The 15,174-nt window shown below is 35.6% G+C and overlaps 1 protein-coding gene across 2 annotated transcripts; it reads right to left on the bottom strand.

The window, feature by feature from the left end:
• Positions 1-679: 679 nt before the first annotated feature.
• Positions 680-12,626, bottom strand: LOC107856095 (uncharacterized oxidoreductase At4g09670). 2 transcript variants are annotated; one of them, XM_016701089.2, is made up of 2 exons: positions 11,981-12,607; positions 680-1,550 (listed from the first exon to the last, which is right to left on the bottom strand). In XM_016701089.2, exons 1-2 carry the CDS (start codon positions 12,443-12,445, stop codon positions 930-932), a joined length of 1,086 nt encoding a protein of 361 aa, XP_016556575.2. In that variant the 5' UTR covers positions 12,446-12,607; the 3' UTR covers positions 680-929. The 2 variants fall into 2 exon arrangements, with proteins under 2 accessions (XP_016556575.2, XP_016556574.2); XM_016701088.2 differs by lacking the exon at positions 680-1,550 and adding an exon at positions 2,508-3,244 and having other exon boundaries at positions 11,981-12,626.
• Between the last annotated feature and the right edge of the window lie 2,548 nt (positions 12,627-15,174).

Raw genomic sequence — 15,174 nt, 5'->3', positions numbered from 1 at the left:
GAGGGTGGGGTAAGAAAAAGTTTTGAACTGTTTTTAAAAAATAATTTTAAAAAAAATGGAGTGGAGGTTTGGTAAGGAGTGGGGTCGGGTTTAGGGTAAGGGTAGGATAAGAAAAAAATTTAAAATTTTCTAAAAAAAAATAATTTAAAAGATAATTTTTTTTGGGCGGGGAGAGGAGGGGCTCATGGGGTGGGGGAGTGGTAGAAGGTGAAGTTAAATAATATAGGGTAAAGGATAAAATAAGATTATATAATACTCCAATAAGGGCATAATTGAGAAAAAAAGAAGCAAATAATGGGATTCCATCAAATCGGTGATGGCATAAAATGAGGGTTTTCATGGTTACCAAACCATAAAATTAAACTATAATATACCATAAATTTTAATAAATAATCAAAACAAACATGATTCTCTTAGCAATCATACCATACAATACAATGAAAAACCACCATTCAAACAGTGTGTGAGATGAAATTGAAGTTTTGTTTGGACATGTAATCTAAATTTTTAAATTATATTTTTTTCTCATAAACATAAAATCACATAAGTTGTGAAAACTATCAAAATTGTTCTAATTTTTTATACAGTATTACCAAAATAAGCAAGAGTTCAAAACAATTATAGGAGATCCAATTATTAAAAAAAGAAATTAACAAGAAAGAAAAATAGAGCAAGTAACTTGAGATGAAACTAGAGATTAGTAAATCATCCAAGTTGAAACTCAAAGAAGAGTTCAGTTGGGAAACCAAGTCTATTAGTGCTAACAATGGTCAATACATGTTACTAACCATTCTAAAGACTCGATTCAAGTTTTACAACAATGAGAGAAATCAACATAAAAGGCCTTTATTCAGAAATACAACAGCCAAGCCAACACAGTGAATACAGCATTCAGATACACCAGCATAGGAATGGTAGCTGAACACCAACTAATCAATGACCTCAACAGGCTCGAAACCTTTCTCAATTGACGCCTTGGCAGCATCCACCACAAGTTGTGTCTTTCTACTAATTGTTGGCCACTTCTTTTCAGGTTTACAGCCTTTCCCTTTGATACTTCCAACCAGGTTAGAGAACTCCTTTATCATGAGAGCCTCTTGAGGAAGATCTGTCCTGACTTGTTGCTCACTTGGTGCAGGATGAATTGATGTAGCAAGTTCACCAAAACTCGAACCTTCCTCTGTGTAAAATGGAGCAACATTTTCTAGAAAAGGAATTACAAAGTCATGGACCCGCAGATTTCCTTTTGTTCCACTAGCAAAGATATCCATGGCCATATTGGTTACAAACGAACAATTAAAAGTTGCTACCCTTCCGTCTTTCCAACTCAAAGTAGCGCCACAAGACAGGATAACTCCAGCTTCATTTAATACTGGATCACGCAGAGCTGTCACTGTTTGGGGCAATTCATAATCAGCAGTCCACAAGATTGCGCGAATACTGTACCAACCAGCATCGCCTAGAGCACCTAGAGCATCAAGATCAGCCTTTACACGAATGTTATTCTTAAGAAACTCCGTGTCACCACGAAAAGCAACAGTGCTATTTACCTGTTAACAAAAAATAAGACCATCTTCAAGGATCCCTACAGGAAGAGTCTAGAGCCCGAACTTGGATCAAAGAGTTAAGAGAAGGGTAGGAAAAGGCAGAAAGCTCAGCAGCCTTCATTTAGGTTCTCACTAATCTGATAAACTATTTTGCATCAGTTCCACTTTCTGTAGACAGCTAACTTTTACCCTCGCTACCCCTTCTAATATATTTTAGCATTTAAATACTTTCTAAAGGTTTAACTTCAGTGTTTAGTTTTCTTTTGTAATACTCAAATTCCCCATTCTTGAGTTGAGATATCAACAACAACAACAGCATATCTACTTGGCTCCATTAGCAACCATATCCATGAACCACGAACATATTGGCTTCACGGGAGGTTTCGGGATTGGAATTTTTCCCTGATTTGAATTGAAAATGTATATGATTTTCAAGCAGCCATATGATTGGGGGTATTTATCACTTGGTTTGTTCGTTTGGATCGGGTAGTGTCAGGTGTCATCGTAGTGTTTCAGATGTCGATGACTTGAATGAATTTGGATCATAGCAAACGTTGATATCAGAACACTAGATTCTAAGGGTCCCAGCCCCCATGGTATCTACAGAGCCGTGTCAATTTAAAAAAATGAAAAGTTGCTACCCTTCGGTCTTTCCAACTCAGAGAAGAACCACAAGACTAATCTCTCCACAGAAAGCATGCTGATAAATTATTGGTAATAATAAGTACATATTACTGTCATTCTAAAGGCTACCCCAGGGATTGAATCTTCCCCCATTTCCTTTATCCAGACCCGTGAAAAGGAGGGTCAAAAATCTGGGGAGGAATGGATGGCTGTTATTTTTCACGAAAATATTCAATTATTTCCAGCTTCAAGTTGTTCATACTTGCTCGGCCAATTCACTTCTTCTCACTTCCAAACACCCGTACTACATGCACTGTCAACAAACTGAGACTACAATGGAAGAAACCAGATAAAGTCTTATTCAGAAATACAACAGCCAATTCAAGCAAATACAACATTCGGATAAAATGATATAACGTTTGGATTACACAGGGAAGATAGCTGAACACCAACTAATAGATGACCTCAACGGTCTCAAAACCTTTCTCTATTGATGCCTTGACGGCATCCACCACAAGTTGTGTCTTTCTACTGATTGTTGGCCACTTCTTGTCAGGTTTAGAACCTTTTCCTTTGATACTTCCGACCAGGTTAGAGAACTCCTTTACCATGAGAGCCTCTTGAGGAAGATCTGTCCCAACTTGTTGCTCACTTGGAACAGGATGAATCGCTGTAGCAAGTTCACCAAACCTCGAATCTTCCACCGTGTAAAACGGAGCAACATTTTCTTGAAATGGAATTACAAAGTCATGGACCCGCAAATTTCCTTTGGATCCACTAGCAACGATATCCATGGCCATATTGGTTAAAAACGAACAGTAAAAAGTTGCTATCCTTCCGTCTTTCCAACTCAAAGAAGCACCACAAGATAAGATAACTCCAGCTTCATTTAATTCTGGATCACGCAGAGCTGTCACTGTTTTGGGCAATTCATAATCAGTAATCCACAAGATTGCACGAATGCTGTACCAACCAGCATCTCCTAGAGCACCTAGAGCATCAAGATCAGCCTTTACACGAATGTCATTCTTAAGAAACTCTGTGTCACCAAGATAAGCAAAAGTGCTATGTACCTGTTAACAAAAAATAAGACCACCTTCAAGGATTCCTACGGGAAGAGTCTGAGTCAAAACTTGGATTAAAGAGTAAAGAGCTGTTGGGTAGGAAAAGCAGTAAGCTCAGAAGCCGTCATTTGGGTTCTCACAACTCTGATAAACTGTTTTGAAACAATTCTAACTTCTTTCTCCAGACATGTAATCTTTTTACCACCACCCACACCCTCCCTTCTAATATATTTTAGCATTTAAATATTTTTCTTAGGTTTGACTTCAATATTTTTTTAATCCTAAATCACTCAAGTACCCATTCTTGAGCCAAGATATCAACAACAACAACATACCCAGCGTGCTCCCACAAGCTTGAGTCGAGATATCGTTTAACCAAAAGTATAGTACATTAGACGGATACCTTACTTCTAAGTTCTAACTATATTACAACTTTGAAGCAAGTCCCCATTGAACACAATCTACTACAGAAATGGAGGTTGTCTCCTCTCCTTTACATTTGATGACAGATCACAATAAAAGAATGCTATACCCAATAAACATTTATTTATACAAATTCATTTAATAAAGTCTTTCATCTGTGAAGTAGCCTTTTTCTAAGTGGCATCCTTAAAAGTTGGAATTTGATTGATCAGTCTCCAGTGTAGCTTTTACATGCTTTGGAAAGGAAAGAGCTTCAAGATTTATTTCTGCTCTCACTTCTAGTTAGTTTCAATTTAGATGAAATTGGTAATTTCCCAAAAAAATCTCACATGCTATTTTCTGATTTTATGGCATTAGTATTTTCGATCTTTTACAACAACAACAACAACATACCCAGTATAATCCTCCAAGTGGATTTAGGGAGGGTAGGATGTAAGCAGATCATACGTCTACCTTTGTGGGGGAGAGGTTGTTTCCGATAGACCGTCGGCTCAAAAGAAAAGTTCTCGAGACAAAATTGCAAGAATAAGATGACAACAAAATAGCAAGATGCAAAGCAAATGAAGAAACATGTTGTAAACGCAATAAAGAATAAGAGACTACAACAACATACAGCATATACGGTATAATCGCACAAGTGGGATAAGAGACTACACGACTACTAAATAGCCCGACCTCTCTTACATAAAGTATGACACACCCAGCTACTTACTAGTCTCCTGTCCTAATCTCGCCCTCCAAACCTTCTTATCTAGAGTCCTTTCCTCAATAAAAAAAAAGTTGTGCCACAACTGTCTAAGCACATTTCCCCCATTCCTTTTTGATCAACCTATACCTCTCCGAACTGCCAACCTCTCACACCTCCTTATCGGCTCCTTCTCACATGCTCGAACAATCTCAACCTCGCTTCCCTTAGCTTGTTTGCCATAGAGGCCACGTCACCTTGCCCGTATAACTTTATTCCTATCCTTTCTCTCTTATTATATCCACACATCCATTTGAGCATCTTCATCTATGTTGTCATCTTCTGTGCGTTGACGTTGTTAACTAGCCAGCACTCTACCACATACAATAATGTTGGTCTAACCATTATTTCATAGAACTTAGCTTTAAGTTTTGGCGACACGTTCTTATCGCATAGTACCCTATAGGCAAGCCTCAATTTCATCCACCCCGCTTTGATACGGTGTGTGACATCTGTTATTTTCCACAATACGGGTACGTAGAATCTGTATAATAGAATAACAACTTCAACTCGAGTTCAAGTATGAACAAGAACACAACGAAGTTGAACAAATACCCTCAACACAAGATTAAAATGATCTTTACAAGAGGTGTATTTTATATTTCAAAAATATAGATGAAATAGAAATTGTTCAGGCCAAGTCGTCCGAATTCACGGACTTTCCTTAAGGAATAATTCCCCTCACTGTACCCGAGGTTATGGAATCTTCCTCCCAGGATAAAATGGCCTTCAATCCGACTATAGCGGTACCTCAAATAGGCGGATTCTTCGAACACACTTATGGTTTGAATGATCACACTTAGAGTATTTTTAAGAAGAAGAAGAAGCTTGTAATTCTGAAATTTTCCGTACTATCTTTTTTTTTACCTGTGGATGAAAATCAAGTTATTTATAGCCACAAGATGCCCGTTTGAAAGGTGGCATTGGTTCAATTTAGAGGTGTGTCTTTTCCTAAAAATACATGTCTGTTTACTTAAACCATTGTAGTAATTTTCTGAAACAGTAGACCATTTCGTGAAACATTGCATCAGTTCGAAACAGTGTTGCAGCAGTTCGTGAAGCAGTGCACTGTTCACGCGAAACAGTGATACTGTTCACGTAACAGTGCTACTGTTCACGCTAAACAGTCACTGTTCACGCGTCAGTTCGTGAAGCAGTGCACTGTTCACGCGTCAGTTCGTGAAGCAGTGCACTGTTCACGCGAAATAGTGCTACTGTTCACGTAACAGTGCTACTGTTCACGCGAAACAGTCACTGTTCACGCGTTCCTACATGTTTTAACATTTTCATTCACACCCTTTCATTACTATAAACCCAACAATTCCCCACATGAATGGGGAATGGCTATTATTTTCGTAAAATTTTTACGGACAAGTATGTGATCATCAAACAAAGACTAATTGCATCTGGATAAGTGGGTTTCCCTTTGAACTTTCCGTAGTGAACATGCATCGGATGCACTCGGTCAATCGGTAGATTTGATATATTTGAACCGTCGAGCTTTAATGTACACAGACAACACATGTCACACAACCAACCTTTTACCGTTTATGGTTCTTACGGTTTTGTTCTTTTCAGCCATGAACACGTCCCAGTTTTTATGAGAGCTTAGAGAATAGGCCTTTACTAACATTCTCTTTGAAGCGGTTTCCACTTCGCCCACACATAGGTGATTTCTAAACATTCAATCCTGTAGATTAAACTATTTGGTCAAATCTGTCAAATTTAGATAATCATTAAAAAAATTTTCACCTTAAGTCTTATCCTTGTTTACTATACATTGTCTACATCATGAGAATGGATTAGGTAATTGATAATGTTGAACCTGTCAGACACAACTTTGTTTGATCTTCTTGAACCTAGCTCTTGGGATCTCCAGTCTGCTAGGTCGAGTTACCGCCTTGCTGACTTGTCCTAGGCCTTAAACCCATTCCCTTAGATGTTCTTTCCACTCCTTCTCTAGATAGGCCTTTTGTAAGTGGATCCGAAACATTATCCTTTGACTTTACATAGTCTATAGTGATAATTCCACTAGAGAGAAGTTCTATAACGGTATTATGTCTTCGTCTTATATGACGAGATTTACCGTTATACATCATACTCCCTGCCCTACCTATTGCTGCTTGGCCATCACAGTGTATACATACTGGTGCCACTGACTTGGGCCAATACGGAATATCTTCCAAGAAATTTCGGAGCCATTCTGCTTCTTCACCGGCTTTATCTAATGCGATAAATTCAGATTCCATTGTAGAGCGAGCAATACAAGTCTGTTTGGATGATTTCCAAGAAACTGCTCCTCCACCGATAGTAAATACATATCCACTTGTGGATTTTACTTTGTTCGATCCGGTGATCCAATTTGCATCACTATATCCTTCAAGTAACGCAGAATATTTATTATAATGCAAAGCATAATTTTGAGTGTATTTAAGATATCCCAAAACTCTTTTCATTGCTATCCACTGAGTTTTGTTGGGATTACTCGTGTACCGACTCAATTTATTGATAGCGCATGCTATGTCTGGTCGTGTACAATTCATTATATACATTAAACATCCCAATACTCTTGCGTACTCCAATTACGAATCACTTTCACCTTCATTCTTTCGAAGTGCAAAGCTCACATCCAATGGAGTCTTGGCAATACCGAATTCCATATACTTGAACTTGTCAAGTAACTTTTCGATATAATGAGACTGTGACAATGCCAACCCTTGTGGAGTTCGATGGATTCTTATACCTAAGATAACATCTGCAACTCCAAGATCCTTCATATCAAACTTGCTCTCGAGCATTCGTTTTGCTGCATTTATGTCAGAAATGTCTCTACTGATGATCAACATATCATCCACATATAAGCAAACAATGACTTGGTGATTTGGTGTGTCTTTAATATATACACATTTATCACATTCATTTATCTTGAATCCGTTTGCCAACATAGTTTGGTCAAACTTTGCATGCCATTGCTTACGTGTTTGTTTTAGTCCATAAAGTAACTTAACAAGTTTACACACCTTATTTTCTTTTCCTGGAACCACAAAACCCTCAGGTTGTTCCATGTATATTTCTTCCTCCAAATCTCCATTGAGGAATACGGTCTTCACATCCATTTGATGGATTTAAAGATCATATACCGCCGCCAAGGCAATTAACATTTGAATCGAGGTTATCCTTGTTACTGGCGAGTATGTATCAAAGTAATCAAGGTCTTCCTTCTGTTTGAAGCCTTTTACTACAAGTCTTGCCTTGTATTTGTCAATAGTACCATCTGTCTTCATTTTCCTTTTGAAGATCCATTTAGAACCTAAAGGTTTATTTCCGGAAGGAAGGTCAACCAATTCCTATGTATGGTTGTGTAAGATTGAATCTATCTCACTCTTGACTGCCTCTTTCCAAGAGAATGAGTCTGACGAAGACATCGATTCTTTAAATGTTTGAGGCTCATTTTCTAAAAGAAATGTTACAAAATCCGATCCAAACAAAGTTGACGTTCTTTGACGTGTACTACGTCTTGGATTTTCTTCATTATATACATTCTCACTTGGTTCATCTCGAGGTCGTTTAGATCCTCCACTAGACTGTTCATGTCTAATTTTATACGGGTAAATGTTTTCAAAGAATTCAGCATTATCTGATTCAATTACCGTATTTTCATTTATATCCGGATGTTCGGATTTATGAACCAAAAATCGACATGCTTTACTACTCTTAGCATATCCTATGAACACGCAGTCCACCGTTTTAGGTCCTATCTTAACCCTTTTAGGTATAGGAACTTGAACCTTCGCTAGACACCCCACACTTTGAAATATTTCAAGTTAGGTTTCCTTCCTTTCCATTTTTCGTAAGGAATTGATTGTGTCTTACTATGGGGAACTCTGTTGATTATACGATTGGCCGTAAGAATAGCCTCTCCCATAAGTTTTGCGGTAAACCAGAACTTATAAGTAAGGCATTCATCATTTCCTTCAAAGTTCGATTTTTCCTTTCCGCAATTCCATTAGATTGAGGTGAATATGGAGCCGTAGTTTGATGGATTATTCCATTCTCTACATATATTTGCGCAAAGGGAGATTCATATTCTCCGCCCCTATCACTTCTTATCATTTTGATCTTTTTGTCTAATTGCTTTTCAACTTCAATTTTATATTGCCTAAACGCATCTATTGCTTCATCCTTACTATTTAGCAAGTAGACATAACAATATCTAATGCAATCGTCAATAAAAGTTATGAAATACTTTTTCCCACCACGAGATCGTGTTGACTTCATATAACAAATGTCAGTGTGTATTAAGTTTAGGGGATTGAAATTCCTTTCAACGGACTTATAAGGATGCTTTGCATACTTCGATTCCACACACGTTTGACACTTTGATTTATTGCACTCAAAATTTGGCAAAACTTCTAAGTTAATCAGTTTTCGTAACGTTTTGTAATTAACATGGCCTAAACGTTCATGCCATAAATCATAAGACTCAAGCAAATAAGACGAATTCGAACTTTTATTCATTTCAACAGTCATTAGATTCATCTTATAAAGGCCCTCCGTGAGATAGCCTTTTCCTACATACATTTCTCCTTTATTAACTATAATTTTTCCAGAAACGGTTACACATTTGAATCCGTTCTTATCTAAATTAAGTTCCTACGTAACTTCGGAACATATAGCACATTGTTCAGTGTCAAGACCTTGTCGGAAGTTATCTTTAGGCAAATTTTTCCTGTTCCCTCCACCTTAGCAGTAGCGTAGTTGGCCATGTAAAACATTTCTTCTACTTGAACCGGAGCAAATGACGAGAACAACTCTTTGTTTGCGCAAACATGGCGTGTGGCACCAGAATCCATCCACCATTCGCGTGGATTCCCCACCAAGTTGCATTCCGTGAACATAGCACACAAATCATCATATTCTTTGTTGGACTCAATCATGTTCGCTTGGTCCTTTTTCTTGCCTTTCTTCGGGGCTCGACAATCTGTGGACTTGTGGCCAATTTTTCCACAATTGAAGCATTTTTCCTTGAACTTTTTCTTGGGTTGATTGCTTCCATGTTCATCTTTCTTTCTTTTCTTCGAGTTGTTTTGGCCATCTTCTACAATATGGGCTCCATTCATTGTAGAATTTTCCTTTGACCTTCTTTCAACAGCTTTATTATCCTCTTCAATACGAAGTCGGACGATAAGATGTTCAACGGTCATCTCTTTGCGTTTATGCTTTAAGTAGTTTTTGAAGTCTTTCCACAAAGGTGGTAGCTTCTCAACTATCGCTGCTACTTGGAAAGCATCATTCACAATTAAACCTACAAAACAGTTTATGTGAGTATTAAGAACATTTTTAATTTGTTCAACTAAGGTATTTTTCAAAAATATACCTTCTGCTAGGAGATCATGTATGATGACTTGCAACTCCTGGAGTTGAGAGACAACAGATTTGTTGCCAATCATTTTGAAGTCCAAGAACCGTACAACAAGGAATTTCTTAATTCCCGCATCTTCCATTTTATATTTCTGTTCAAGTGCCCCCCACAGTTCTTTTGATGTCTTGGTTCCACTATAGACATTATAGAGGTCGTCTTGGAGACCACTCAGAATATAGTTCCTGCAAAAGAAATCCGAATGTTTCCAAGCTTCTACAATAACGAAGCGGTCCTTGTCCGAGGTTCCCTCGGGCACCTCGGGAGCGTCTTCGCTAGTGAACCGTTGTAGACATAAAGTGGTGAGGTAAAAGAACATCTTTTGTTGCCACCGCTTGAAGTCGATGCCAGAAAATTTTCCGGGCTTCTCCGCCGGTGCCATCGTTGGCGGAGCATTTGTGCGACTTGATGTGGCAATATATTTGCCCCCATAGACGTTGTCGCATCCATCATTTGACTTTCAGTTGTCATTTTTCCTGTCACCACAAGACAGAAAACTTAATATTTTTAAGAAAAATATTTATAAAGTTAAGTAACTTGAAACTCTTCTTCTTGTTTCTAGTTAACGATGAAGTTTTTATTACTTCGAATCGTCAACCGAGTGAACCTTAACTTGTGATGAAGATTTTATGTCTTCTAATCACTAGTTAAATTCAAGCGGAGTAGAAAGCCTAAGCTTTAATCTCCAAAAACAAGCAATACAAATTCTGTAAAAAAAATTATTCCTTAAGATTGTTATTTTCCACAATACGGGTACGTAGAATCTGTATAATAGAATAACAACTTCAACTCGAGTTCAAGTATGAACAAGAACACAACGAAGTTGAACAAATACCCTCAACACAAGATCAAAATGATCTTTACAAAAGGTGTATTTTATATTTCAAAAATATAGATGAAACAGAAATTATTAAGGCCAAGTCGTCCGAATTCACGGACTTTCCTTAAGGAATAATTCCCCTCACTGTACCCGAGGTTATGGAATCTTCCTCCCAGGATAAAATGGTCTTCAATCCGACTATAGCGGTACCTCAAATAGGCGGATTCTTCGAACACACTCACGGTTTGAATGATCACACTTAGAGTATTTTTCAGAAGAAAAAGAAGCTTGTAATTCTGAAAAATTTCTGTACTATCTTTTTTTAACCTGTGGATGAAAATCAGGTTATTTATAGCCACAAGATGCCCCTTTGAAAGGTGGCATTGGTTCAATTTAGAGGTGTGTCTTTTCTTGAAAATACATGTCTGTTTACTTAAATCATTGCAGTAATTTTCTGAAACAGTACACCATTATGTGAAACATTGCATCAATTCGAAATAGTGTTGCAGTAGTTCGTGAAGCAGTGCACTGTTCATGCAAAACAGTGCTACTGTTCACGCAAAACAGTCACTGTTCATGCATCAGTTCGTGAAGCAGTGCACTGTTCACGCAAAACAGTGCTACTGTTCACGAAACAGTGCTTCTGTTCACGCGGAACAGGCACTGTTCACGCGTTCCTGCATGTTTTAACATTTCCATTCACACCCTTTCATTACTATGAACCCAACAACATCATCATCAATCTCCCGCTCTCCTTGAATTATTGACCAAGATACTTGAACTTTTTTGAGTTTTTATTAGACCTATGTTTGTTTATTACTGAAGTAAAATAGGAAAATTGCCAAAAGAAAATATTTTCATTTAAATTAGAACAATTTTAGGCTTTAGGCTTTCAATAAATGATATTGAATGCCTTTTAAATTTTGTTAGAAACAATTGATTTTACTTGGTACAACACTATAATTATCTAGTTCTTATGGTACTTCCATAGTTAGTTTATTTTACTCTTATGGCAATTTTATTCAATATAGTTAGGTAGCAATTTCAGTTCTGTTATTTTGATCATATTTTCAAAAGCTATATCTTTGGCATTTCTAAACTATGAACCCCATCTTCCAAGAGTATCTTATCGGAGAATTAGTTTTGTAGACCTCTTACAATTTTTTAAAAAATTTATGGCCTTTTTATGAGATATCATTATTTTTTGAAAAGGATATTTTCTTACACTCCTATTAACTTTATAAATGACCAAGATATCTTAATTTCTCGTATTTTCCAGATGATTCAGATCCATTTATCAGTACTTATAGTACACAAACTTTAAAAAAAAAAAAATACCGATTTGAGGTGTCCAAAACGGTGAGAATCAGAGAGAAACTCTTTCATCTTAGCAGTACGAGGATGATGCATCCACATAGTAGCATCCATGTACTGCACTCCATTCGATTCACACTCTTCCAGTATTACATCCAGCTCCTTCACGTTCAACGCAACCGGCTTCTCCAATAAAACGTGCTTCTTCTTCTGCGCCGCCAACACAGCCCACTTCACATGCAGGCTCGTCGGTAGAGGAACGTAGACGGCATCCACTTCCGGATCATCCAGAACGGCCTCATAACTCCCGTAAATCTTCGTCGTTGACGGATACCCGTTTTCCTTAGCATATGCAGTTGCTTTTTCAATGCTACGGCTGCCGATGGCGGAGATAAGGGCGTTTGGAGCAAGCGCGATGGCGCGTGATACTTTACGCGCTATGTTAGCGCAGCCTAATATGCCGAAACGTACTGGCAATGATTCTGCCATTAATACTATTTTCGTCAAAAATCGAATGGAATGGGGATATTTTTAGGGTAGTACAAGTGAGGGATGTCACACTATGATTGAATAATATAGTGCAGGATATTCACCAACACAAGAAGAAACAAAAAATTGAAATAGTAGTGAAAGTGAAAACAATTATTCGAGCACCAAACTTAGCTTGTGTTTCGCCACGTATTTCTAAATATTTTTGATAAATTAGTTTTTGATAAAATTTTATCATATATTTAATCATAATACTTAAAAAATATATTCCACTTTTAAAAATCTTCAAAAAAATAAAATTTGATCCAAGTACTAATATTTTTAGTATTTGAAAATTGGCAAAATACATAGACAGCCCACTCAACAATTTTTACTTTTTCATATTGACACCTCAATTAGTTTATATACCTATCAACCCTTTATTCATTCACAAATTATATCAATTAAGCACAAACGTCCGACGTAACACTCTTTAATGGTTAAATCGATAACCCAATAATACTATATTAAAATTATATTCTTATTCATACTTATATAATAGCAGTTGTAGATTCTCTATATACATACCTTATTGTCTTTCATATTTATAGTTGTTTCATAGTTCTTTTAATTTGTATAGATTTTTTACATAAAGACAGTGCAGAACAAATGAAAATAAGATAAAGTAAATAAATATTAGGGGGTATTTTCTTACCGATTAAACCAAAAATTGAATCGATATAGACTAAAAATCGATTAACCAAAAATCAATAATGAATAACTTGTTGGTTCAGATATTGGTTTAACGTGTTTACAAATCAAAAATCAATAAATTAAACCGATAATGCACAAAATCGAACCGAATTGATCGATGTACATCCTCAAGTACTACTATTTAAAAGTGTGAGTGAAGCATATATATCATGATTGTCATGTGTTTTTTTTGAAATTACTAGTTTAGGTGTACGCGCCTCGCGTGTGTACCTCACTGTAATGAATTTAAACGTTACACTAAATAGGATATTTATTTAAATAAATAATAAAGATGAATACAATAATTAAATTGAACATCTTTTGAACATGTGAAGATAGAGAATTTATTTAATTAAATCTAACCTTTACCAAAAATATTTCTCAAAGCTAATCGACATTCATCTACCACTTGTAAACTGTAACAAAATAATTCAATGATAGAGACATCAAAATAATATAATTAAATCTAATTTTTAGACAAAACCTTAAACTATAACAAAATAATACGAAAATAGAGATACTAAAATAATACACCAAATCTAATCTTTACACACACACAAAAAAAAATCAAAGTAGAGATATCAAAACAATACAATTAAACCTCACCTTTACCTTTAAAAATTCTTCAAAGTCAATCGATATCTATCTACTACCGGTAGACTACAGCAATACAATACGATAAAAGAGATATCAAAACAATACAATTAAACATAAATAAAACAATAATAAAATAAAAATATCAAAATAATACAATTAAATCTAACCTTTACACAAGAAATTCTTCCAACTGACATTCATCTGCAACTTCGACTTGTAAACTACAACAAAACAATACAATAGTGATCACAAAGCTTCGATTTTGATAGAAATTCTTGTCCGAGTAAAAATTTTGACTCTAAAAAATGAGATATAGATTATAAATATTGATACACAACTCTAATTTTTGAATATCATTTAAAAGAAATTAATTTTTAAATATTCATAATTTTCATGGCAAAACTCACTTTATTACCACAACACCTCCCATAAATCAGGAGAAAAAACAGAGATTGCTCTGAGATGCAACAAATTCAACTTCCTCCTATCTCTCTCTGCAGTAACATAAAAACAAAAATATATATCATACGTAATCTGTTTGTTACTGAGAAATTCTGACAGACCAAAGCTTTTGATCAGATGACTTAGATAAACATCCATTATATTCTCCCAATAGGTAAATCATTTTTTTCTCTAGTTTAATGTGCATCGTAATATTTATGGAAGTGTTTCCTTAATAGAGCCCTATTTTAGGAGTATTTTTCTAATTGAACAGTAAAGAAAAATATTAATTGATTCATCTTTCTTATATTTTAGGAGTCATATATATTTCAGGAGTCTAGATACTATAATTTTAAAAATTAAATAATAAATTAAAGAAAATGGTGAAAAGACAGTTTTGTCTAAATGAGAGTTTTAAATGAAGGACAAAAAGTTCAAATCACTTTTCTAAGGGTTTTCACACTTTTAATATATTATAGATACAAATTCACACTTTTAATATATTATAGATATAGATTATAGATTATAGATATAGATATAGATTATAAATTATGGATATAGCGAATGTGGATATAAGATTCATGCTTTCATCAAATATTGAAAATAATAACTCAATCCAACAATGTGTAATAGCTATACCATCTTATTTGAATTAAGATATTTTTATATATTTATTTGCAACATAATTTAATTCATGGAAAATAAACTTCAACCACAAATAAAAATATGAAGAAACAATAATTTTATTGATATACGAAGTGGGTACAAATTTGTTCCTTCCTTGATTCATCTCTCTTGATTTTCTCCGTAATTCAAAGATCGCGAGTAGCGTATTTCTCCAACATAGGAATATTTGAAATTGATCTCCATGAAAAGAGAATTTGTGGATCTTCGTGATGTATTTGATTATCAAGAAGAGAGAGATTTTGACCCTTTTGTGATATTCCATGAATTTATGT

This window comes from Capsicum annuum, chromosome 4 (assembly GCF_002878395.1).
Source record: "Capsicum annuum cultivar UCD-10X-F1 chromosome 4, UCD10Xv1.1, whole genome shotgun sequence".
Lineage (NCBI taxonomy): Eukaryota > Viridiplantae > Streptophyta > Magnoliopsida > Solanales > Solanaceae > Capsicum > Capsicum annuum.
This window is presented reverse-complemented; position numbering and strand designations above follow the sequence as displayed.